The 25,631-nt window shown below is 39.9% G+C and overlaps 1 protein-coding gene across 1 annotated transcript in view; it reads left to right on the top strand.

The window, feature by feature from the left end:
- The first annotated feature begins 1,790 nt into the window (after nucleotides 1-1,790).
- LOC114661969 (complement C1q tumor necrosis factor-related protein 1-like) overlaps nucleotides 1,791-25,631 on the top strand; it is a 42,078-nt gene continuing 18,237 nt past the window's right edge. Inside the window, exons 1-2 of the mRNA XM_028815242.2 lie at nucleotides 1,791-1,944; nucleotides 17,005-17,239. Of these exons, the coding sequence (XP_028671075.1) occupies nucleotides 17,014-17,239 (226 nt within the window). The 5' untranslated portion in view covers nucleotides 1,791-1,944; nucleotides 17,005-17,013. The remainder of the gene's footprint in view (nucleotides 1,945-17,004; nucleotides 17,240-25,631) is intronic.

Genomic DNA, 25,631 nt, shown 5'->3' with positions numbered 1-25,631 from the left:
TCTTTTTGCAAGGGTGCATGAGTCCTCACAGTCTTGCTTGTAGGTAAACGTTACTGCCCAAACGTTGATCTTTGATGGCTCATGAGACTTAACAGAGATTCTCAATTACGTTTCATTGAAGAATCCACTTTTGTCACCTAATTCCTTAGGTGAAGTAGCTTTACAACAACAACAACAACATTTATTTATATAGCACATTTTCATACAAAAAGTAGCTCAAAGTGCTTTACATAATGAAGAGAAGAAAAATAAAAGACAAAATAAGAAATTAAAATAAGACAACATTAGTTAACATAGAAAAGGAGTAAGGTCCGATGGCCAGGGTGGACAGAAAAAAAAAAAAAAAAACTCCAGAAAGCTGGAGAAAAAAATAAAATCTGTAGGGGTTCCAGGCCACAAGACCAACCAGTCCCCTCTGGGCATTCTACCCAACATAAATTAAATAGTCCTCTTTGTAGTTAGGGTTCTCATGGAGTCACTTGATGCTGATGGTCATACAGACTTCTGGCTTTTAATCCATCCATCATTGTTGGAACATCATGGTACTTTCAGTAGATGGTGGTGGCACAAGCCACCACCAAAAGGACACCGGAAAGGAAACAGAAGAGAGAGTAGGGGTTAGTACAGATTTTGAATTAGGTAGCTTTAGGTAAAAAGGAGAAATTCAGCTGAGGTAAAAGGAGTCAAAATTGAGAATTTGGCTTGAAACGCGCAAAAGATCTCTTTCTAGTCTTGCTTGAAGCTATATTAAGACATCATATTTTTTTTTACTTATTATTGAATGGATGCCTTTATCCAAGATGTCTTACAACATCCATCCATCCATTATCCAACCCGCTATATCCTAACTACAGGGTCACGGGGGTCTGCTGGAGCCAATCCCAGCCAACACAGGGCGCAAGGCAGGAAATACAATTTAGATACAATTAGTTGCATTGCTTTGTTCTTATCTTCGTCTGTGGTCAAGCAAGAAACCAAAAAGATATTAAGGAGATCTCTTTTTTCAGGATTTTCATTCCTATCACGACAGGTGTGTTGATCATCATTCCCCAGTCACGATTTGGTGAGTCACTTTTCATACTTTGTCCATTGCTGATATCATTGTGCAGTGGTAGATCATTACTTCCTAAAGGAAATCAAATTGCATAAGATTACCTGTTTGGAGATACTTTAAAAGACATTTATCGTTAGAGATGTGCCCTTCTTATGAGTCCTTCATGAAGTTCAAACTTCAGACGTTCTGGGGTTTATCCATCGGCAATAAAAATATTCCTGCAGAAGTCGCTGTGTGCTGCAGCTGTGTTGAGGTAATGATGGTGGGCTGATCACAGTTAACTAACAGAGCTTTTTATTTATTTTTTTATTTTGGATCCCCCAGTTCACACTATACATCAGATTAGCATCAGATTTGCCTGGAGGCATTTGGGGGCTGTGCGCTATCTATACTCTACAGAAGAGCGTGAGCACGTGTATAGCCAGAAGTGCCATAGTTTAAGAGGAAGATACAATGGATTTAATTTCATAATCTTGACCTTCGTCTGAGGGCCGGACCTTACAAGGCTCTTTGACAAATTGCTTAGCTTTTGATTTATGAGAGAAGGAAGGTAATGACAGAGGAGCCAAGAGACACAGGGAAAGCGGTTTAAAATCCTTAAAAAAGACGTAAGGAGGGAGGGAGGGAGAGTTGAAGCACAGGGAATAAGAGGCAAAGAGAAGAGGGAGGAGGGAGGGAAGAGAGAGAGGGAGGGAAGAGAGAGAGAGGGAGAGGGAGGGAGAAGGAGAGAGAATGTAAACTTGGTTGAACACGTCGTGTGACTCGAGGGAATTAAGACTGAGGGAGAGAAAAAAAAGAAAGAGAGAGAAAGAGGAAAAGTGGGGGCCGGACTTTCTAGGGCTTTTCAACGCAATCAAACAAGAGACAGCAGCCTCTAGGCACAGTGGAAGGTGAGTGGCTTTAAATCCCGTTTTGTGTTTGGCTCTGTCCAAGCAGAGCGAGTGCTTGCCCTGGTGAGCTTTCTGTTGGCAGACGGTGGTGATGGCTACTGGGCTCACAACAGCCCTGAAACTTGAGGAACAAAAAAAAAAAAAACTTTGAAGCAGCTGTCTCGGTGCACTTTAGTTGCATACCAAAGATTGGGGGATTTATCTTTTTTTTCTGCTTCTTTGTCTCCCAATTTCATACTTTTCTGCACTCTTTTATTTTTGTGCCATGCTGCTCACCTGGGTACCATGCTCTTCTGCAAAGTGCCACACCCCTCCTTACAGGGAAGGCACAGTGTGACACTAGGTGCCATTTATTGTGCTATAATGCTTCTTAGGATCAATGCAAATGTTTTGTTCTTATCCATTTCTTCCATGCCATGCTATACTCCTGACTATGGTGACATCCTGCACACAATGTCATGCTGTCCCTAGATGTGTTTTTTTTTCCTTTATCATTATTTTGTTGTATTTCAATATTTCCTTGCATAAATGTTTATTTTTCTCAGCTTGTCATGCTTCCATGTCTTGTACTTAACTCTTATTTCTTATTATTTGTTATTGTGACCTGCATTTTTGAACTGATTCATTCAATACTGTGGTGGGCCATATTCTTTTGAGCTCCATTCTGGTTCTTTTGAGCAACAAGTCATTTTTGTACTGCACCTAAATTATTTAAAATCTGGAGTCCAATGCCTTGTTAAAATTCAGCAAATTTGGCAATACACTTACCTTAATAAAAAAAGTGTCTGTGTGTGTGTGTGTGTGTGCTACACCAGGGGTAGGCAACGTCGGTCCTGGAGTGCCACAGTATGTGCAGGTTTTTGTTCCAACCCAGTTCCTTAACGAAAACTAAATTATTGCTGATGAAGCACATATTGCTTAAGTGACATTTTAATGCTTCATTTTAGTGGTCTCGCTTGTTAAGGTTCTCCAACCTTAATTGCTTATTTCGATCTTAAACTGCTGCATTCAGTGTTTTAATTGCTCCTTAATATAATGCTGAATATGTCCAATAGAGAGTAACTGATGGATGGACAGAAATCAGCTTATTCACTTTAATAAAAGGACAAGTGTCTGTGTGTGTGTGTGTGTGTGAGTGTGTGTGTGTGAGTGTGTGTGTGTATGTGCTACTCCATCCAATTGCTGTGTCTGTGTTAAATGCCATTTGGCATGGGAAATTTATTAAAAAAGCAGTGCTAATGTTTGTGATGCGCCATCTGTTGGAATGAAAAATGCAGTGCATTTTATTACTACTTGCATTACAAAATGCATTCCAGTAGATGATGCACTGCAAATGTTAATGCTGAATATGTCCAACAGACAGTAACTGCTGGATGGAGAGAAATTAGCTTATCTGCCTTAATAAAAGGACAATTGTCTGTGTATCTGTGTGTCTGCCCAGGCGTGATGTCGTTGTTATGTGCTATTTGGTATGGGATTCACAAAAAAGCAGTGCTAATATTTGTAATGCTTCATCTGTTGGAATGAAACATGCAAATGCATTTTATTACTACTTGCATTACAAAATAAATTCCAGTAGATGATGCACTGCAAACAATCACACTGAATACATCCAATAGAAAGAAACCGATGGACTGACAGAAATCTACTTATCCACCTTAATAAAAGGACAAGTGTCTGTGTATTTGCTTGTCCCTCAGGTTGCTATGTCTCTGTTATATGCCATTTGGTATGGTATTCGTAAAAACAGTGTTAATGTTTGTGATGCACCATCTGTTGGAATGAAAAATGCAATGCATTTTGTAACTACATACATTACAAAACACTTTACAATAGACGATGCACTGCAAATGGTAACACTGAATAAATACAACTGAGAGTTACTGCCAGATAGATAGAAATCAACCTGTCCATCTTGATATCTGTGTATCTATGTGTCTTGCTAGGGTTAGGAAAACATTTTTTACAATAGGCAAAACATGTAAAAGAAGGGCCAAAAAAATCAAAAATGATGATAAAAATACCAAATAAGGGTCTAAAAATAAGACCTGCTCTATTTTCTGACATTATATACTGATAACTGCAGTGTGCCGGTCTCTTTTTTGCAACCACTCAGGCCACATGAATGAGGTTTATACCTATAATGATAATAACTGATAACTTTGCATGGTAAGCAGTGGATAACAATAAATCAATGTGCACATCAGGAAACCAAAGCCCCGACACGACTAGGCTAGAGTCGCTAAACCAGGCCAATGTGGTAGCGACCACTGCCCTGCATTCATCAAGTAAAACATTTCAACTATAAGAGTGGTCAGTTTGGCAAACAACACTGAGAGGAAGTGGTGACAACAGGTTCACTCTATCCAAAGAAGGAAAGGTTGCCATAAGGGAAGGGGATGGGGCACATATTATTAGCTAATGTGTGGCGAGCGTACTGGCACAAAATGGGTGCTGTTGCATCATCCAGGTCGATGATATACATTAGTGGTGGTTGAAATGGCTTCCCACTCACTATGTAAGGCGCTTTGAGTGGTGAGAAAAGCACTATATACATGTAAACTATTCTTCTTCTTTGAATTATTAGTAGGAGTACTAGTATTAGTAGTATCTGTTTGACACTCAGGTACCAGACATACTTACTTACCAACTCAGTAGAACTCTGCAATTCAACTCAATGACTAATACTTACTTGCCTACTAAAAAACTGATACTAATTGATGCGCCTTGAGCATGTGAAAGGCACTATATAAATAAAATGTATTATTATTATTATTATTATTTATTATTACGGAGAGACCAGATGTAGACGCATACATGCCCAGTATAACTGTCATGTACTCATATTGATGAGAAGGATCTAAAAGTCGTACTGAACTCCATATTGACCACATTAAGACGGTGGGTAGAAGCCTGTAAGCATGCTAACAGAATGTTTGGTTATATATCATGATGTGTGGAGTACAAATCAAGGGAGGTTAGGCTTACGTTATATGACACACTAATGAAATGTCATTTGGGGTACTGGGTATAGTTTTGGTCTCCATATTACAAGAAAGATGTAGCAGAGCTGAAAAAAAGTTAAGCAAATGATGATTCCAGGTTTAAGAGATACAGTATATGCTATGTGAAAAGGTTGAAGGAGCTGAACCTTTTCAGCTTAAGCAAATACAGATTAGGAGCTGACGTGATTGAATTATTTAAAGCTATGAAGGGAGCTAGTACAATGGATCCAAGCTGTTACTTTAAAATAAATTCTTCAACAAGAATTCAGGGACGTGGAAACCCGTTAAGGGTCATTTTTGCACAAATGTTAGAAGGTTTTTCTTCACACAAAGAACTACAGACACATGGAATAAATAGTAGCGGGGTAGAGAGTGGGAGTTTAAGGACCTTCAGATCTTGCCTTGATGTAATTTTGGAGAATGTAGGTGAATAGGATTGGTGAGTTAGTTGGGCTAAATGGCCTGTTCATGTCACAATTGTTCTAATGCTCTAAAAGGACACCAGGCCATCAGAAGGTTCTCTAATCTCCATTGTCACCGGCCTAAGTCTTTGTGATATAGAAACTAAACCACAGAAAAAAATGAAAAGGATTATGTGCAAACTCTGGAGGCAACAATTAGGCCAGGATACAAAACCAGTCTCCTAGAGCTGGACCATCCACGTGTAAATCCACAATGCAGAATTGACTAAGCAAGGTGAAGAATGGATGGATAGATGCTTTGGAAAGCTATTTCTTTTCCCTTGTCATACTTTTATTTAGAATACTCTCTGTGAAAAACCCTGTGACAAGAAGCAAATTAGCTGCAAACAGTTTGCATGACTTGAGCACCAGTATGGCAGGTGATTTGGACAGCATGCTCATGACTTCTACTAGAACACAGTGCATCAGACTCACCATAAAATTGAAACAGTTGAACGTGGTGACCTTAGGATTCATTTTTTTGCTGTCGCACTACACCAAGTACTTTGTGTTCATCAGTGGAATCAACAATTGAGTAAATCTGTTCAGGGGTTAAATTCCTGGTCCTTCGAAATTCAGGTAGTCAGGCCAACATGTCACAGCAAATGTTGCATAAGTCAATATAATAGTGAAACAGTGCTGTCCATGATGGCTGCAAAAAATCTTTCACACCCTTCAGGAAGGCTCTCCCTTAATAATCCTATGTCTGGATCAGCAGACCTTGTAAAGAGATGTTGTGTCTTTCTTGGATTTCCCAGTAACACTTTGAATCTTAACCTAATGCATGAAAGTGGTTGGACTTCTTTGTACATGTTGACTACCCGTCTTCCATTAAAAAAAAAAAACACATCAGAACTGGTGTCAGGTTCAGGAAGTGTGGACAGGTTTTGGATTATCTTCTGCAGTGAGTACTGCTTCTAACCGGGAACAGGATTTGAACCAGGTGAAATGTCGACAGTGGTTTTAGCTGGAGAAGAATCTTAAGTGGGTTCTCACCTGAACAGTGGGTGTAATGGTATGAAGTTCTGCCCCTAGGTGTATCTGCTGGTTGTTAGGGACCACCTGAGAACTCTGTGATACTTCCTCTTTTCCCTTATGTGAGTCTTGTGTGCTAAGATTCTCTGCTCCTCTTCTCTAACAAGATAATGCCAGCAACCCATGACTTCCATCGTGCATATATATACCACACATCGGCCCCTTTTCATGGGAGGACACTCACCCCGGACCACTCAGATAGATCAGGTATGGAATATTACCTCATGGAGTTAGTGGCTGACTGCATCAGTGTGTATCTACAAAACGTTTCAGCTGAATTGTCTTCATCAGACCTTATTTTCTTTTTTCACTATGTTCATTTTTATTGTTGTCCTCTTTTGGACATTCCTATGGTCTAGATTTTGAATCATTCCTCTTCTGTATGGTAATTTCCAAGATAAGTAGACCACAACTTCTAGGTTCAACAATATGCCTTATCTATCTATTGTGAGAATGACGCTATATAGCGCCAGACCCGGCACAGACTCACTCGGAGGCACGTGTTAAAACACAAAGACTTTTATTTTCTTCAACCATGGGGCATGTCTTTCCTGTGAACCCCACAGGCACAACACAGTCCAAAAAGCACTAAAATCACACACTCCCTTCTCGAACCGCCACTCCTCCCTGGCAACCCCGTCCTCTTCCTCCCAATTTCTGGCTCCTGAGTGGTGGTTGCTGGCCCTTTTTATAGCCCACCTGGAAGTGCTGCAGGCGCTTGATCACCTGTTTCTGATTGCACTTCTGGGCGGGGCTGTAGAGTTGTCCAGGCCAGCTCAGGGACCCATGCAGTGCCCCTTGGTGGCCACCAAAGATCCCAACAGGGCTGTGGAGAACTCCATCTCCCATGGAGCACTGCGGGAAACTGAGGCACCATCGTCAGCCAGGGAGGCTGCCACCAAGCGTCCCGGGGGAGGTACTGAGATGCCCATGGTTGCTCCCCCGGAACATATGTAGAAGGGGCGTCCCGGCCGTACATGGGACCCGACTGCCCACCTCACTATATATATACAGTATATAGATATAGATATATACACTAGCTGTGTAAGCCCGTGCTGTAAAACGCCCAGGATACTAGAAACTACTGAAATCGTCAGAAAAAAAATTGAAATGTAGAGATGTCAGGTAATTGAAAGGAACTACTCTGGGTGTCTCTCTCCTAGGAGGATTTATTTTGCTGACGTGCTCGCATCGCTTGTGCATTAGCGGCTAAGCGAGTGTCTCTTTCTTCGGAGGTTTCAATTGTTGATGTGCTCGCCTCACTTGTGTATTCATGGAGGTGGAGCCCTTAGCCTGACTCCACTCCTCACTTCCGGGCTGGACATACACAAACACTTCCGTGCATAGACGTTTATATACAAGATATATACTGTATATATATATATTTATTAAAAAATCCAACATCTGTATGTCCGCTTTTCACGAGAGAACTACTTAATGAATTTAGAACGGGTTTTTTTTCTATAATTTGCTTGAACATTCCGGTTGATTTTGCAACTTCTCTCATCACGTTAAGTATCATAGATCGCTTGCAGTACCGATTTATTTGCATGAATCCGAGAGAGAGGCTGCAGGCTGAGGGGAGGGGGAAGTGGGACCTCATGAATGGCGAGGTGAGAGGGGCCCTGGTGATTGGCAGAAGCATCACAGCCACATACTTTTCTCCCCACGTGGGGTACGCTGTCCCGTCAGAGTTTCACGTTGGAGCATACCTACTTTCTGCCTTGGCCAGAATTGCATTTTTAATTTTTTTTATTGATTTTTAAAGTTTGTCCTGTTTCACTACTACGTTGGTAGAGCTGTGGGGAACAGCTAGTATAAATACAAAAACCACCTCATAAATGCTAGCTTGGTGGATTGGCAGATAATCTAGAATCTGTTGAAGTGTTACAGAGGAACCAAGACAGCTTAAAGGTTTGGGTAGATGTGTGGCAGAGGAAATTTGATGTCTGTAAATGTAAAGTATTACATGTAGGAAATAAAAGTTTGAATACACAATGTGAGGTCTGAAAATTGAAAGTATACTGTAACTTATGAGAAGGATTTAGGAGTTGCATTGGGCTCAACTGCCAGACAGTGTTGAGAAGCCATTACGAAGGCTAACAGAATGTCAGGTTATATAGCGCCCTGATATGTGGAGTAAAAGTTCAAGGAGGTTCTGCTGAAGCTTCATAACGCATTGTTGAAGCCTCATCTGGAGTACTGGGTGCAGTTTTGGTCTGCAGGCTACAAAAAAATGACATAGCAGCACAAGAAAAGGTCCAGAGAAGAGCGACTAGGCTGATTCCAGAGCTACCGGGGATGAGTTATGAGGAAAGATTAAAAGAGCTGAGCCTTTACAGTATAAGAAAAAGAAGATTAAAAGGAGACCTGATTGAAGTGTTTAAAATTATGAAGGGAATTAGCACAGTAGATTGAGACTGTGACTTTAAAATGAGTTCATCAAGAACACGTGGACACAGTACTTCCATCCATCCATCCATTTTCCAACCCGCTGAATCCAAACACAGGGTCACGGGGGTCTGCTGGAGCCAATCCCAGCCAACACAGGGCACAAGGCAGGGAACCAATCCTGGGCAGGGTGCCAACCCACCGCAGAACACACACAAACACACCCACACACCAAGCACACACTAGGGCCAATTTAGAATCACCAATCCGCCTAACCTGCATGTCTTATTAAAGTTAAATTCTGCACAAACTTTAGAACGAATAAGCTACCAAGTAGTGTGGCAGACGGTAAGACTTTCAAAACTCAACTTGATGTTTTTTGGAAGAAATAAGTGGATGGGACTAGCGATCTTTGTTGGGCTGAATGGCCTGTTCTTCTCTAGATTGTTCTAATGTTCTCTCCTATATCTCCCATATTGTGCTTTTCTCCTATTTCATGTGTAAATTTGATATTGTTCATGTTGCTGATGCTTTCATTTGAAGTAGTTTGCAGCTGCATTGGTTACATCATTTACATGTGTATGCAGTTTGCACAATAAACAAGCTTAGCGGATGAGCTTGATGGGCCAAATGGCCTTCTCTTTTTGCCAAACACCTGCTGTCACCCTGTTGTCTTGTCTGACAAAGCAACAAGCTGTCGAAGATAGTATTGTATTATCTGTAATGTATAATTTCCAGTAATTTGCAGATTCTTCTGTAAAGTCTCACCTTAATTCTAAGATAATTTTTACCATTCATTCTAATTCCTCAATTGTCCAAAATATCTTAATACAATTCTGGTTTCCCAGCAGCATCCAATTCTGTTTGGAGAGCCAATCCACTGTCCATACCCGCACAGAGACAATTTAGAGTCCCCACTGGGTGCGTGAGGAGACCTGAGTACCTGTGGAAAAGCCTACATAGACATGGGGAGAACACTCAAACGGGAGTCAGACAGTGGAGGCGCCGTGATTTGAACTTAATCTCCCATTGCTGTGAGGGAGTCACGCTAACCACGTCATCAGCCATAGCTCTCTTTTACACAGAATATAATGCCCTTGTCATTTTTGTTTTTGACTAAAGCTTTGCCAAAGCCAAAACTGTTTGTACTGTGTTACTCTTTACATTACTTTGTGGCTTGCCCTTCTCAAATTTCCAACTTCCCATGCAGCATTACAGATGTCAGCTTACACTACATTATATGATACTGAATACAACTTTAAAGTATCTAATTTTGTATTGCTGCAGTATCTACTGAATAATCATTTCACTTTGGCTCCTTTTGTAGACCACCCCGTATCTCAGCTATTTACCCACCCCTGTGTATATATAAAAAAAAAATGACATTAAACCCAATCTGTGTTTAAAGTGCCACTTGGTTTTGTGTCAGCATAACACAGACATTGATACTTACAATTAGAGAACTACATAATCCATCCCTTCATTTTACAGACCCACTTATTCCAATTTTAAAGTCACAGGGAGCCAGAAACTATCTTGGAACCCGGCCGTGGACAGGGCACAGTCCATTGCTGGTACATTCATGTAAACACCTACAACTGACCCAAGTTAAAATTATCACTCTTCAAACAAAGCACATGAAGATAACATGCTGGTAATATTGTGGACTTTACAAATGATTATTCATCAGGCTTGTTCTGCTAACTTCAACAAATGATCCAGCCCTAAAATTACGTCTCTCTTCTATACAACAACATTCTAAACACTAGAGCTGCACGAAACTCTGTGCTGCTTAAGGTCCTCTGTACACACGCTAAATGATATGACTCGGGTACTAAACTACTGGCTAAATTACTGGCCTTAAAGCTTTGGTGATGCCATGAATGCGATTGACTTCAGCTATTAAAAAAGACGTCTGGAAACCTTATTTAGAATCCATTATTGATTAATTGTTGTTCGTCACAAGAACAAAACAAAAACACTGTAAAGGTTTAGGGAAACCACCCGTATAATATTCTTTGGCTGCAAATAGGAATACCGCTTTCTTTTATGTGGACTCGTTTCCTGGACACTTTTTACTACTTGGAAATAGAATTTAATATTGTTTTTTATCAGTATGCTGCTGCTGGAGTATGTGAATTTCCCCTTGGGATTAATAAAGTATCTATCTATCTATCTATCTAATTGTGAGATGTTCACAAGACTGCGTCCAAAACAGAACTGATGATGAGGAGGTAAGATGGTGGCTTTAAAGGCCAGTGGAGGAAGCAACACCATCGAGGCCGTCATTGGTGGCGCCGGAACTGGAAGTGACATCATTGAAACTGGAAGTGACATCATCGCTGGTGCCGAAACCAGAAGTGCCGTCATCAGAGGCGCCGGAAATGGCTGGGATTTCCTGAGAATGGTCTGCAAGGGATAGAGAAAGACAGTTACTGCATCTCAGCACCCCCTGGTCTACTCAGGCCCTTTCGCTGTCTCCTATTCGCACCTGTGTGACATGTTTTATAAGTATTACTCAAATTTTTTTTTCTTGAATGCTCTTCCGTTTCTTCTTTTGAACTCAACTCTTCCCTTTTCCTCAGAGTCTGATGTGGTCAGACTAGTGTAATAAGAAAGACACGAGTGCATCAAACAAGGTTTGGGGCAGCCACTCATATATCGCGCCCTGGAGGCAAATGGTTACTTTTGATGACTTGTGATCAGGTTGAAATCCAAACCAAGATGGGTATTTTAAAGGCAGGGACAGGACGTGACGTAATCTGGACTGGAACCGGAAGTGATGTCATTCAGACCAGAAGTGACGTCACCCATAGCACCGATACTTAATGGGATTTCCTGGAGATAGTCTGCAAAGGACGGAGAGAGAAAGTTAGTGCAGCTCGCCACCCCCTGGTCTGGCTTTGTACTACTATTATTTAGGTCCTCTAGCTGCCTCTCAATCACATGTATGTAACACTAGACACCAATCAATAATCCAAGCCAAAAGAGACTATGATTTCAATGATCACTGGGAAGGCTCCAGGTCTGGATGGCATCCCCCCTTGAAGTTTTGTCCACCTGAAACCTTTGTATCTGCTGATGCCAAACTGAGTTCTGCTATAAATTTGATGTTTATTACTCTTTCCTTAAAACAAAGCCAGGGCTCAGATGACTTTGCTAATTAATTAGTTAATTGATGAATGTGGATGGCAAATTACTGTCTAAATTACTGGCTAGATGGTTAGAATCAGTCATTAACCAACTGGTCCACTCTGACCAAGCTGACCATAAGAGAGCAGTTAAATTCCAATAGCTTTTACATGCAGTCAGAGTCCTTATACTATATAAGATGCAAATGTCTGTGACAAGTCACATACTCCATAAGTTTGTTAAAGTCTTTAGTATTGTGATTAAGACTCTGTTCACCTCATCTGTGGCAGTTATACTTACCAACTCAGATATTTATCATCCTTTCTAAATTTTTAAACAAGCAAGGCAGAGATGCCTCCTGTCTACATTTTTTTATAATCTTTTGCGCAAGATTTTGGACTGTCAGTATTTAATCGCACCCATTGGTACTCATAGTACGTGTTAAAATAACGCACTTTATGCAGGTGGTATTTCAATTTTCCTTTGGCAACATGTCCTTAATGTATTTGACACCTGGCACTTGGGTAACAAAATAAGCCGGGCAACATTGGAACTCTTTCTTTTTAAATGTCCTCTGTATACAATGTGACTTAAGGTGTTATGCCACTAGCCACTTTTATTAGTTATCCGAGCTTAGACATTTCTCCTAAAAGATGGACCAAACCCATCAGCTCTCTTCGTGATTTTCTGCTGTATCCAACATGGTAGTCCCCAATCCCTTTCTGTTCTCTTGACTCACGGTCCGAACTTCAAACATGGGCCCCTTAATTTCATACTTTTGTGAGCTGATTCCACATTAATTTTTACACTGCCTTAAACTCATTTTTCTCAGACATTTTCTGCCAATTTTAAGTTTGATTTCCTCCATTTTGTTTCATATGTGAACACCGCTATTTTAAAAGTCTCTTTGCCATGATGCAGCTTCCAGTAAATGGTGGGCGTAGTCTCAGAGGTCGCAACTTCACGGCTGCTGGTTGCTGTAGTTTCAGGGGTCGCGACTTCACAGTTGCCTATGAGCATAGCCTTCTCAGAGGTCACAATTTTTGTGTCGTCAGAGTGACAGGTTAAAAATATTGCAATTGTTGTACATTCTCATCCAACATTATGGATAACTCCTGCATTCCTTGCACTGCCTTAAAAATCAAATCTTTCAGAGTTCTGATATCTAAGACCTGTATTTTTTGACTATGACTGTTTCACATTTTGGTTTTTGACAACGGTATTTTTGCCTTTCATTTAACGACCCAAGTCTGTAATTTTTAGTACATTTCCTCTTCGAGTCCTCATCATTACAAAGATCCCTTGTCCTCGTGCAGGCAGAGCACACACAGCAAGTTAAATGGGAATGCGTATTCTTTCCTGAACTCACTTAAGCCAGTATGTAGAGTCACAAAGATGGTTGGCCTATTCTGTCTGCTCTTTTCAAAATCCGCTTAATTAGGTTATAGGCTCATGGCTCCCTACCAGCCCTGATCAGGACATTAGTACATTGCAGGGCACACTGACAATTATATAAAAGATTATGCAGAGGCAGTGAGAAATTAAGCAAAATGACCCCTTTTATTGGCTAACTAGAAAGATTACAATATGTAAGCTTTTGAGGCAACTCAGGCCCCTTCTTCACGCAAGATGTAATTAATCTAAGATGAAGATCGTTAGATTGGAAACCATAGTGACCAAAGATAATTCATGGAGATGCTGGAAGAGTGTGGTGTAGTTGTTAAGGCTGTGGACTTCAAACCCTGAGGTTGTGGGTTCAAATCCCACTACTGACACTGTGTGACCCTGTGCAAGTCACTTGACCTGCCTGTGCTCCAACTGGAAAAAACCAAAAGGAATATAAGCAATTGTATCATAAATGTTGTAAGGCGTCAGCCAAGTAAGTAAATCTAAATGGATCTCGTCCTAGATAGATTTGGGACAATTTTGAACAAATCATGCACTGGTGAGAAGGAATATTCTTTTGAATTTAGATTTAAGAATCTCCATGGGTGTGATAAGTTATGATTTATTACAAGCTGTGTGATGGTCTTTGCAGTATTAGATGTTATCGTCACTGCAGTTAATGATCTTACTAGATTTTTGTCTTTTTTATTTTCTAGTTTGACTATGAACTCATTTCTTGTATAAGTTCAACTTGATTGTATGCAATGTTATTTTCTTGAAATAACATTAACACTATAATTACCAGAGCCTACGAAAAAACTCGTAGATCCGTACCACGTTAAATCATCTTTGTATATAAGAGCCAGATCGAATGTTATTTACTTATTTACCTTTATTTATTTATTTACTTCCTACAGCGTAAAGTCACAAGTAGACTGCAGAGCTTCCCATGTACATATACAAAGTACAGCGACTGCAAAAGTGCGATTTGCATTCTTTCTCCGATTTAGAACCGTCGTCATGATCTGAGTTCACCTCTGTTATAGCGCGTCTTTATGTGAAAACAGCAGTATCAGATGGGGGTGGGGGGTGGGATCGTGAACGCGACTGAGAGAATAAAACTGAATAAAAAAACAAAGCTAACCTTTACAAGTATCATACATTTACACTGGCTGTTACAGACTGAAATCAAATGTATGTTCTTATTCTAAGATAGTAAGAATAAGAGCAGCTCTCTTCTCAAAACGAACTCGTCCGATATCGAACCCGTGAAGTTTTGATTACCAGTCAACAGTTGATACTGTTGTGCCACTGAAGCGGTCGTAGCAAATGCGTGTCAATGTCGCACCCTAAGGCAAGTTCTTTTTCTGCAGTTGTATTCTTGAATAGAAGCCCACTTGTTCTGTTATATTTGTACCTTTTGTGAAAGTGTTTATTTGATATTTGGACTTCAGGCTTATCACATTATACACTTCATGTCTACATTTTGTCAATTATTACTAAAACATGAAAAACGTTTCTGTTTTAATGATGTGTTTACTGTACATAGATTGTTGTAGACACGGACACACATGAAAACACACATGAAATGCATGTGTTGCAAATAACGATATAGTATTTATAAAAGGTATCATTTTATTTGACTTCTCACTCTATACAACTCTAAGCAATTGACACACAGGTAAACAGACTTGAGCTGAGAAAACTGTGCGACGGTGGGGGGATGTGATAGCAGGCTGCTTGCTGCTTATCGTTACATTTACAGGGCAAAAGACACTGATGAAGAAGTGCGAAGTGATTTAAGGTGGGATGGACCTATGAGTTTTTTCGTAGGCTTTGGTAATTCTAGTGTAAGATAAAAATTAAAAATAAATAAATAAAATGATGATGTTTATATCATTTTGGGAATAACGAATGTTGTGGTAGTGATGAACAGTGTTGCTAGTTTGTTTCTAGTGTTTCAAGTTTGACTGTGAAGTCATTTCTTGTATAAGTTCATCTTGATTGTATGCAATGTTATTTTCTTGAAATAAAAATGAAAAATAAATAAAGTGGTGATGTTTATATTATTGTGGGAATTACAAATGTTGTGGTAGTGATGAACGGTGTTTCGGTAATACAAAAAATAGTAATATGAAAATATTACACTTTTTAACGCCACCTCCTATGAACTTAATGCATAATCTTACATTCTCTGTGTTAAAAAGCATATTTGGATTAATGACATGTCCTGTACAAAAATATATATTTTGCAAACTAGATTCCTGACAACAATTAGGGTGGGACCCAGGGCAGGTAACTCCCCCCCTAAACCCCCTACCCCCATCACCCTCTACACACACCACCGCTGACTCCGCCACTGCCTAATGCCTCTTCTTCGTCAGGGATGGCGGTTGTGCTTCTGTCCTTCTTGACGGGTTACTCAGGTGTTTTCTTTCAAAATAAACTCATGCAATTAATGGATATATAGGGCTAGAATGGGACTGGGTGGGCAGGGGTGCTGGTTGGGTGGGTCTTTTTTTTAGTTTTATGTAAAAATGATGCAGAGTTCATTCTTCTCTGTTTCTATTATGTAATTTCAATTAAAATTTGATCATAAAAAAGAACATGGGGGTAAGAATATGTAAACTTCATGTTGACAGTGGCTAAACTGAGAATGAGACCCTTGCCACAGAATCTGTCAGGGAGTAGCACTAATAAGTGCGTCAGTTGCCAACCCAAGTAAAATTCAAATTTGTTGTAATACACAACAGACTTGATTAAGTTATAATGTAGGCAGCAGGGAAAAGGAGAGCTGGCATCACCCATGTGCTAAGATTCTAATATGTCTGAATTTTTGGGATAATATCATGCCACAGAAGTGTCTATCCACCCATTTTCTTATCCTTCTTTTTTCCATTCAGGCATGTGGAGATCAGAAGCAGCTGAAGTAAGACAGGAACCACACCAGATAGACCCCTTGTCCTTTATAGGGGGCCAATTAGGAGTATTTGGGATGTGGGATTAAACTAGAGTTTCCCACTGCCCAGGACAAAAGTTCAAGTCAGAACTAACCACAGCTCCAAGCTGGCATCTCAAAGAAAAGCAAATTGTAAAGGCAAAGCCAGACTTCTAAGCGTCAGGTGAAATCAACTCGGAATTGACAAAAAAAAAAAAAATCAAGATACGATGAGGTTATTCAAAAAAAGAAATTACAGTTGTGGAAGTCTGAAATAATCAGGATCGGGCTCTACCATAGATAAAGCAGTAGAAAAGGCCTGTGAATAACTATAATTTTAAATTATTACAATCATGAAGGTTAACCTTCAGAGTTTTTAAATTGATAGGTCCATGACAGCAGAACATAAGCAGCTGAACTCAATTCTGCAGGATTATGAGAGTTAAATGCAGGAAGAGTTGAAAACTGCTGGGCTTGAAAGCTAACAGGATATTGTTTCAGAGTAGTGGAAAATGGAGGATAGCGGTAATAACAGTATTTACCTATCCCTGAACTGTTATCAAAATTATAGGAGATGGCGGTCCGCAAGTATTTCAGGCTCACTTGTTTCCAATACCGTATATTCAGGATTTTTTTTATAGCAGGAATAAACTACTCTTTGTGAAATGCATTTGGGATTTACACCATTTCTGTCTTTTTCTGTTGTTGTCAGGTTGCAATTATGTTTGCTCTGGGCTTGCCTTGTCTGCTTCTCTTTCCTTTACTTGTCGGGAGTGCACCACCTTCAGAGAAAACACCCTTATCGGATCGACCCCCTGGTAACTCACCAACAACCTGTCGCCGCTGTTGTGATCCACGCGAGACAGTCGAGGGCGCGCCATCCCCCATGACAGCAGCCTACAAGATGCCAGAGGTTCGCCCCTATATCAACATAACAATTCTTAAAGGTACTGTACAAGTATGTGAGTGGGAAGTGTTGAGAGGTTACGAAGGGTGAAGATATTGAAAAATTTCCAGTAAAACTTAAATCAGATCCAATTTTATCAGTCAGTACAATATGTAGTGAAATGCTTAGTTGGTGAACTCCAAGGGTGTGCATTAGAATATAAAAAGGCAATAAATATTAAATACTCAACTCTATTAATATCAATAAATACAATGACAGTGTTATATTAATATTATAAAAATATATAATAAATACATAACAATATAGAAGAATTAAGAGTAGTTCATCATGTACCTCTAGACACTATCCTCATTTTTGGACTGTAGACAGTCCCTCCAAGTTGGTCTTCAGGCAGCGGTAGTATTTCCCTGATCGCAACACAGAGAAGAAGCCATTGTTGGGATGGCTGACATCTTTGATCATTTTCTTTGCCCTGGTTCAACATTGTCCTGGAGGTTAAAGAGTGAACATCCAATGATGCGTTCAGTTCACCGCATCATTCTCTGCAGAGCCAGGTGGTCCTGCTCTGCGCTGTTCCCAATCCAGACAGTAAGACTTCCTGTCAGGATACTTTCAACGGTGGATTTATTAGAAATTCTTTAGTACCTGACAGAGTAGCCTGAGGTGTATGAAGTGAAGATGTTGCCTTCTTCGCTTCAAAGTGTCAATGTGTTTAGACTGGGTCAGGTCCTCTGAAATTGTTCACCCTCTTCACCTGAGTGTTGTTAATTCTGAAGGGGTGGTAGTGCCTCTCCTGTTTTCTCCCAAAGTGCACAGTCAACTCCTGTCTTGCTGACATTCAGGAGAAGACTGTTGTCCTGACGCCAGTGTGATAGACTCTCCACTTCATCCAGGTAAGTCTGCTCATTGTTGTTAGAAATCAGGCCTACCACATCTGTGTCATCAGAAAACGTGACCATGATGTTAACAGTCACGTGCAGACATGCAGTCATGTGTATACTTGGAGTATAGCAGAGGACTCAGAACACAGCTCCGTGGGGCCGTTGTGTTGAGAATGAGGGTTAATGAAGTGTGAGTCTTCTTGGTACAGAAGAAAGTAGGGTGAAATGACACCTTTTATTGGCTAACTAAATAGATTACAAATGCAAGCTTTAAGACAGCTAAAGGTAACCTAGCCTGATAAAGGGACTTTAGCTGCCTCAAAAGCTTGCATTTGTAATCTATTTAGTTATCCAATAAAAGGTGTCATTTCACCCTACTTTCTCCTGTATCAATCTATGGCTAAAACGGTACAACACTCTACTACTATGGAGTCTTCTTGGGTCAGACATGATGAGCTTTCCACACATGGATTTGGGGATTTTCTGCCATTCTTCTCTACAGTTCCTTTCAAGCTCTGTTAGGTTCAATGGAGATTGCTTGTGGACAACTGTTTTCCGGTCTCTCCAGAGATGTTGAGCTGAATTCAAATCTAGGATCCGGCCGGGCCACCTCAATGCTGTTTTGGTTTTGTACTTGGGGACGCTGTCCTGTTGGAAGATGAACTTCCAGCCCAGTCTGAGGTACAGAGCCCTGTGAAGCAGGTTTTCATTAAGGAAATCTTTATCCTTTGATCCACTCAGCTTTCCCAAAACCCTGACTAGTCTCTCAGACCGTTCTGATGAAAAACAACCCCACAGCATGATGCTACCACCACCATGCTTCACAACTAGAATGGTATTACTCAGGTGATGGGTGATGCTTTGTTTCAGCCAGTCATGACACTTAGAAGTGAGACCAAACAGTTCAATCCTGGTTTTCTTCTCATAGTCTGAGAGTCATCTAGGTGCCTTTTTACAAATTCCAAGTGAGCCTTCATATGTTGATTTGTTCCTCCACCATAAAGCCTTGATTAGTGTAGTATTGCAGTAGTGGTTGTCCTTCTTGAAGGATTTAGGAGTTGCAGTGGACTCGACACTATCTGCTTCCAGACAGTACTCAGAAGCCATTAAGAAGGCTAACAGAATGTTAGGTTATATAGCGCCCTGATGTGTAGAGTACAATTATAAGGCGATTATGCTCAAACCGGTTAGACCTCATCTGGAGTACTGTGTGCAGTGCTGGTCAAAAAAGACATGGAAAAAGTTCAGAGAAAGCTATTAGGTTGACTCCAGTGCTACAGGGGATGAATTAGGAGGAAAGATTAAAAGAGCCGAGCCTTTTCATTTTAAGCAAAAGAAGGTTACGAGGAGACCTGATTGAAGTGTTTAAAATTATGAAGGGAATTAGTCCAGTGGGTCGAGACTATGACTTTAAAATGAGTTCATCAAGACCACAGAGATCAAAGTTGGAAACATGTCAAGGGTAAATTTCACACAAACAGGAAGTTTTTCTTCACACAGAGAACCATAGACACTTGGAATAAGTTCCACAGTGGTGTTGTAGACAGTCGGACTTTAGAGAGTTTCAAAACTCAACTTGATGTTATTTTAAAAAAATAAATGGATAGGACTGGTGAGCTTTTTTGGGTTGAATGGCCTGTTCTCATTCAGATTGTTCTCATGTTCCAATGTTCCCTCATCTCCATACAGGTTCTCTGGAGCTCAGCCAGGGTGACCATCGGGTTCTCAGTCACCTCTCTTACCAAGGCCCTTCTCTCCCCAACTACTCAGTTTAGCTGGGTGGTCAGCTGAAGGAATAGAGGCTGCTCTAAACGTTTCTATTTAAAAATTATGGGGGGTTACTGTGTTCCTGAGATCCTTCAAAACTGCCTAAAACTTTTGTAACCTTCTCGAGGCAACCCTGTCACTAAACTCTGCAAGCAATGCCTTCGACCTCATGGCTTGGTTTTTGCACAACTGTGGGACCTCCTATAGACTGGTGTGTGCCTTTCTTAAATCAGGTCCAATCAATTGAATTGACAACAGGTAAACTCCATAAAAAGTGAAGAAACATCTCGATGATGTACCTCAGTCAGATTTCACGTGTCATAGCAACTATCGGAATACTTGTGTAAATGTGATATTTAGGTTGCTTATTTTCAATACATTTGCAAAAAAATTCTAAAATACTGTTTTCAGTTTGAAGATTCTGGGGTTTAGAGTGATGCTTGATGTGGCAAAAAAATTAATGTAAATGATTTTAGCATAGGGCTGCAACGCAATAATATGTAAAAAAAATCGAGAGTGGCCTCCCCTAGACTTTCTCGTATACTCAGATATGGGGATGGATGAGTAAACCGCAAGACAATGATTATATTTTTATATTATGCACAATAAAGAACCATTAACAACAAATCAAATTAATAATATATTGAGCAATTTTAATAAAAGTAAAGTTAAATAAGTCGGACTCTGCAGCTGCATGAATAAAAAATTTCCCATGATAATTTTATTTTGGCGAACAATCCAGGTAAATTACCACTTTCAGTAAGCGGAAGTGGGTCAAAAGTTTGCAAGAGACTTTAGTAAAGTGTGTGATGTAATTCGTGCACGCAAAATTTCCTTTACATAAAGCAAAAACAGTTCTCAAATGTGTACGTATTACCATTTGAACGTCAAACGGAAAATTACAATTTTCTCGAAAACCGGCCATTTTTTGAAGATGTGCAAAGCAACAAAAAATGCTTAGAATGTGATGCTTTACCATAATATGATGTGAAATTATCAAATTTGTAATATGTCTAGGGAAACATTTCAGGTAAAGTACCACTTCCGGTTACCAACTCAAAAGTTTATAGAAATCAAGTTTTGTACCTAATACTTGTATGCAAAATTTGGTTCACCCTAAGTGAAAGCGTACTCAAGTTATCGTGTCTTTGGACTCGGGGAGGTCTAAAATGTTGAGATTCATCAAAATCTCAAAATCAAATTTTTGGGCGATTCCAATACAGGCGGTCCTCGAGTTATGACACAGTTCTGTTCCTACAACAGTGATGTAACCCAAATTTGTGTGTAAGTCGAAACACACCGTAGCCTAAGTCACTTACATATCCTTACCTAATGCATTTGCAAAATCATAATCTAGAACATAAAAACACAACTAAGCCACAGACAAAGTAAAAGGACATAAATAACTTGTACTATAGTAACAGGAAAAAATAACAAAAAATGAGTGTAAAAAAAATTCCTTACCTTTATTCCTTCTGATCTCTTTACAATGTCTAATTTCACTTCCATCGTGATGGCTTTCCTCTTCTTCTAAGCACTAGCATCTGAAGACTCTGACTTTCATTTAGGAGCCATGATAAATGCCAAAATGTCGCCAAACAAAGCAACAAAAACAGAACACTTCCTCCGTGCTCAACCAAAATAGTTTGCCAACTCCCTCACTCATACGCCACGTTACTGCGTATTCTTCTTCTGCGCGCAACCAAACTAGTTTGCCCACATAGTCTCTAAGTACGACACTAACGGCATAAGCCGAAACACTCATGTCTCAATTTTTGAAAGTTTTTATTGGAGTGAATGTTGTAAATTCGAAACGTTGTATGTCGAGACATTGTAACCCGAGGACCCCCTGTACTTGCCTTATACTTCGTATTTGAGAAAGTCAAAAACTTATGGGATCTGAGTACTTTCTGAAGACACAGTATATGAAGAAATGGATAATAATATTAGTAATAATGCTGACAGGACTGAAGTCTCATCCACGTTTTGCTTCTGACTTGAATCCAGAGTTGCTAGGATAGATGTTGAACCCTTGCACTCTAGCCATATGTTAAATGGGATATAAACAGACAACTAGATGGATGTTGGTCCATTGTCACTATGGTTATCAAATATGCTTTTGTGAAATGATACCTTATTCAGGTCGTTGTGATCTGTAACATCACAGTATTTGGCTGAGTATAATCATAACGCTCCTAAGTGTAGTAACCTTGCATTATCAAACTTATCCATTTCAGGGTTTGGTGCCTATCAAGAGTAAAACAGAAACAAATCCTGATTAGATGTCAGGACTTATTATAATGTGATTCCAAATAGATTCATCTGGATTGATGCTTGAATAGAATTGTTTTACTGTTTTGTTATTTGTTTTTCTTTTTTTGGGGCGGTGGCGCTGATATTTGCAATATTTTCGCAAGCATTCATTTAAAGTATCCAAAAAGAATCCCTCATAGGATGTGTTTTCCTTTTATTAAGGTCATTGCTGTGGTCTCTATCAACAATAAGACTGTTTTCTTTCTTTCTGTCAGTTCCCAAAACTTTAATTTTGTAAGAATCCACTTGGGCATTTTCATTTTGAAGATTTTGCCTGCAAAACATATAATTAACTAACTCCAAAAAATGTTTTGTTTCCAAAGCCAGATGGATTCACCACATTTTAAACAAATCCTAAAAAATAAGTGAAATTAAAAATAGAAGAGAAGTAGGTAGGACAAAGAGTTGGCCTGGAATGAGATTCTTTCAGGAGACAGCTAATTAAATGCAAAAAGCAACATTCAAGATATTTTCCTCCTTTATAATCATTTTTTTGCCACTGGAAGCATAATTGCAATTAATTTCGAGCTAAGTGTGAGCTTTCCTTAGAGGAAGCATCTATCTTTATTTTAAAAATTTGCTGTGTGCGCCTGTGAGAAGAACAGTGTGACACAACACAATCGACCCCATTTCAAAACATGCAGAATGGAGAGACAGTAATAAGAAGCTTTCTGAGCCTTCCATCTTTGCAAATTTCTGGTGGAACCTGCCACCATGTTCACCACTGACTGGACCAAGATGAGCAGGGAAGAAGTCCGAATGTGAATGCAGAAGGTGAATCCTGAGCGACATGTTGCAGTTAAGGGTTTTGTATGCTTAAAGCATGTTGTCAACCATCTGGACGTAATCTGATGTCCTGGAACCAAATGCTTATGGATCGGCCAGTTTTTGTCAATGTCATGAGACTCTTAAGCACGGCTGTCCCATTCACAAATGAAACACCCAATACCTAGTATATCTGAGCTTTGTTCCTAGTAGCAGTGCCACTGATTTTAGATCACCATTGTGAAATAAGCGGACCCGACACATTCAAAAAGATTTGGGGCAGTCACCCGTATAATATCCCTGGCTGCAAAAGGGTATGAAAATGGCACTGATGTGCATAGGTTGGAGTCCACAACTGAACTGATGTCTTAGTGAAAACATAGCGGCTTTAAAGGCCAGGATCGGAAGTGATGTTCTTCTGGGCACTGGAACCATTAGCAACATTTTCCTGGGTGCCGGAACCGGAAGTCACATTTTCCTGGGCACCAGAAACGGAAGTGATGTCATCAAGGGTGAGTTAGGGAGGTTTTCCCTTGTTTGGACTGCAGAGGCAACAGACGAAGGTTTAGTGCACCCCACCACCCCCTGGCCTGGCGTGTAACTACCCTCCCTTGGTCCTTGCAGCTTCTTTCTACTCACACGTGTGTAACATCACACATGTTCCAGTTTTAGTTGTACTGTATAAGCCTACCCATAATTCAAAAGGAAATCACAAAAATAGGTGATTACAATAAAACAGTATGTAACAGGAAAATTTAAACATTATGTTTGTGACCATCAGGCCATTCCTAGTAGCAGTACCACAACTTTTAGATCACCACAGATGTTCCAGTTGTATTTGTTGTACGGCATAAGCATACCCATAATTCGAGAGGAAGTCACAAAAATACGTCATTGCAATAAAAAGGTACATGACAGGAAAATGTAAAGCATTTTTGTGACCATTGGGCCATTCCTAATAGCAGTGCCACTGCTTTTAGATCTCCACACATGTTCCAGTTATTAGTTGTTGTACTTTATAAGAATAGTTGCAGTTTCAAGAGGAAATCACAAAAATAGGTGATTGCAATAAAACAGGACGTGACAGGAAATTTTAAACATTATGTTTGTGATCATCAGGCCATTCCTGGTGTAGCCCTGGTAGAAATGTGCTTAAATAACTGGTTAATGTAAATAAGCTATTGATGTAAAAATATAAATGTGTTTTAATCTGTTAATTTTAGTGTAGTAGTTCGTTTACGTGGTTATACAGACTTTTATTTTGATAACCGGATGTGGTAGAGAAAACAGAAGGGGGTGGAAGGACCAGCTGTGGAGAAGAGCGGAGAAGAGAATAGAAGAAAAAGAGCGTCACGCAGAGGTGGTGTAGCAAAAAGTTCAGGGGCCTCATGTATAAACGGTGCGTACGCACAGAAATGTTGCGTACGAACCTTTCCACGCTCAAATCGCGATGTATAAAACCTAAACTTGGCGTAAAGCCACGCACATTTCCATGGTAACTCATACCTTGGCGTACGCAATTTCTCCGCTCGGTTTTGCAGACTGGTGGCACCCAGCGTCAAAGCAGTGCTACTGTTCCTGTGTGGTTACTCTTTCTTAGATCCACATCCATGGCGGCGGCTTTATCAAATACACTGAAATTAACCGCATATCGTTCATAAATTTAATGCATCTGATTGTAATTAACCTGTAACAATATAATGGTCCACAGAATGGTCAAACTACTGTTCCTGTGTGCTCATCCTTTCTTTCTTAGCTCCACATTCCTGACGCGGCTTTATAAATACACTGAAATTAACTGCATATTGTTTATTAGTGTAATGCATCTGATTGTAATTAACCTGTAGCAATATAATGGGCCAGGGAATAGCCATAGTATTCCAAATACCATAACTGCTTTAGCGTTTTTACGCTCACTGCATCTTGTTCTTCTTTTTGCTGTTGCCGTTAAGGGTTGCCACTGCGGATCATCTTTTTCCATATTACTCTCATTGCACCACTCTGAGTATTTATATCACTGTATCTGAGTGTGAATCACAGCAGCAGATGATCGGAAAGAGAATTATCGGTATACAGTTTCAAGTACACACTACCTCAACCTCTGCAAAAAGCGTCAAAGCCTTTCCTGTACGGACCTCACGTTTCAGAAACAGTTTCATCCCAAGAACTATAAACGCACTCAATCAGTCCATCAAGTGCTCCTTGTAGAACTGTTTGTACTTATAAGTACAATCACCTCACTGTAAACTTACACTACAGTTATAATATTGCACAACCTGTGCTACTTTATAAAGCGCGTATGATGACAATATCATTTTTAAGATGAAATGCAGCAAAATATGTTGCTTATAGTATACAGATAAAACTTTAACTTCATTTAAATAATCTGTATTGTTAATAATTAAACATGTGAGGACACGGTGCCGCAGCGTATAGCTAGTTCAAGGATAGCTCCTGCCTTGCGCTGTATTATTGCTGGTGCTGACGCGACACTGGAAGGATAGACGAATAGAATAATTAAACATGTACTACGAAGATATTTCAATGTTCCTTAAAAGTTTTGAAGAATTGGCGTTCTAAGCTTACAAATGGCTTAACGTCTATTACAGAGCTGATTGTGTGGCGATTGGAGAAAGAAAAGTATGGACAGGAATTGGAGGTTAGTACGTTTGAAAGAGACAGTACTTCTGTAATAAATTATTTCAT

Source organism: Erpetoichthys calabaricus, chromosome 12 (genome assembly GCF_900747795.2).
Source record: "Erpetoichthys calabaricus chromosome 12, fErpCal1.3, whole genome shotgun sequence".
NCBI lineage: Eukaryota > Metazoa > Chordata > Cladistia > Polypteriformes > Polypteridae > Erpetoichthys > Erpetoichthys calabaricus.
The sequence above is the reverse complement of the archived record's forward strand: the minus strand, read 5'-3'. Positions and strand labels throughout refer to the sequence as shown.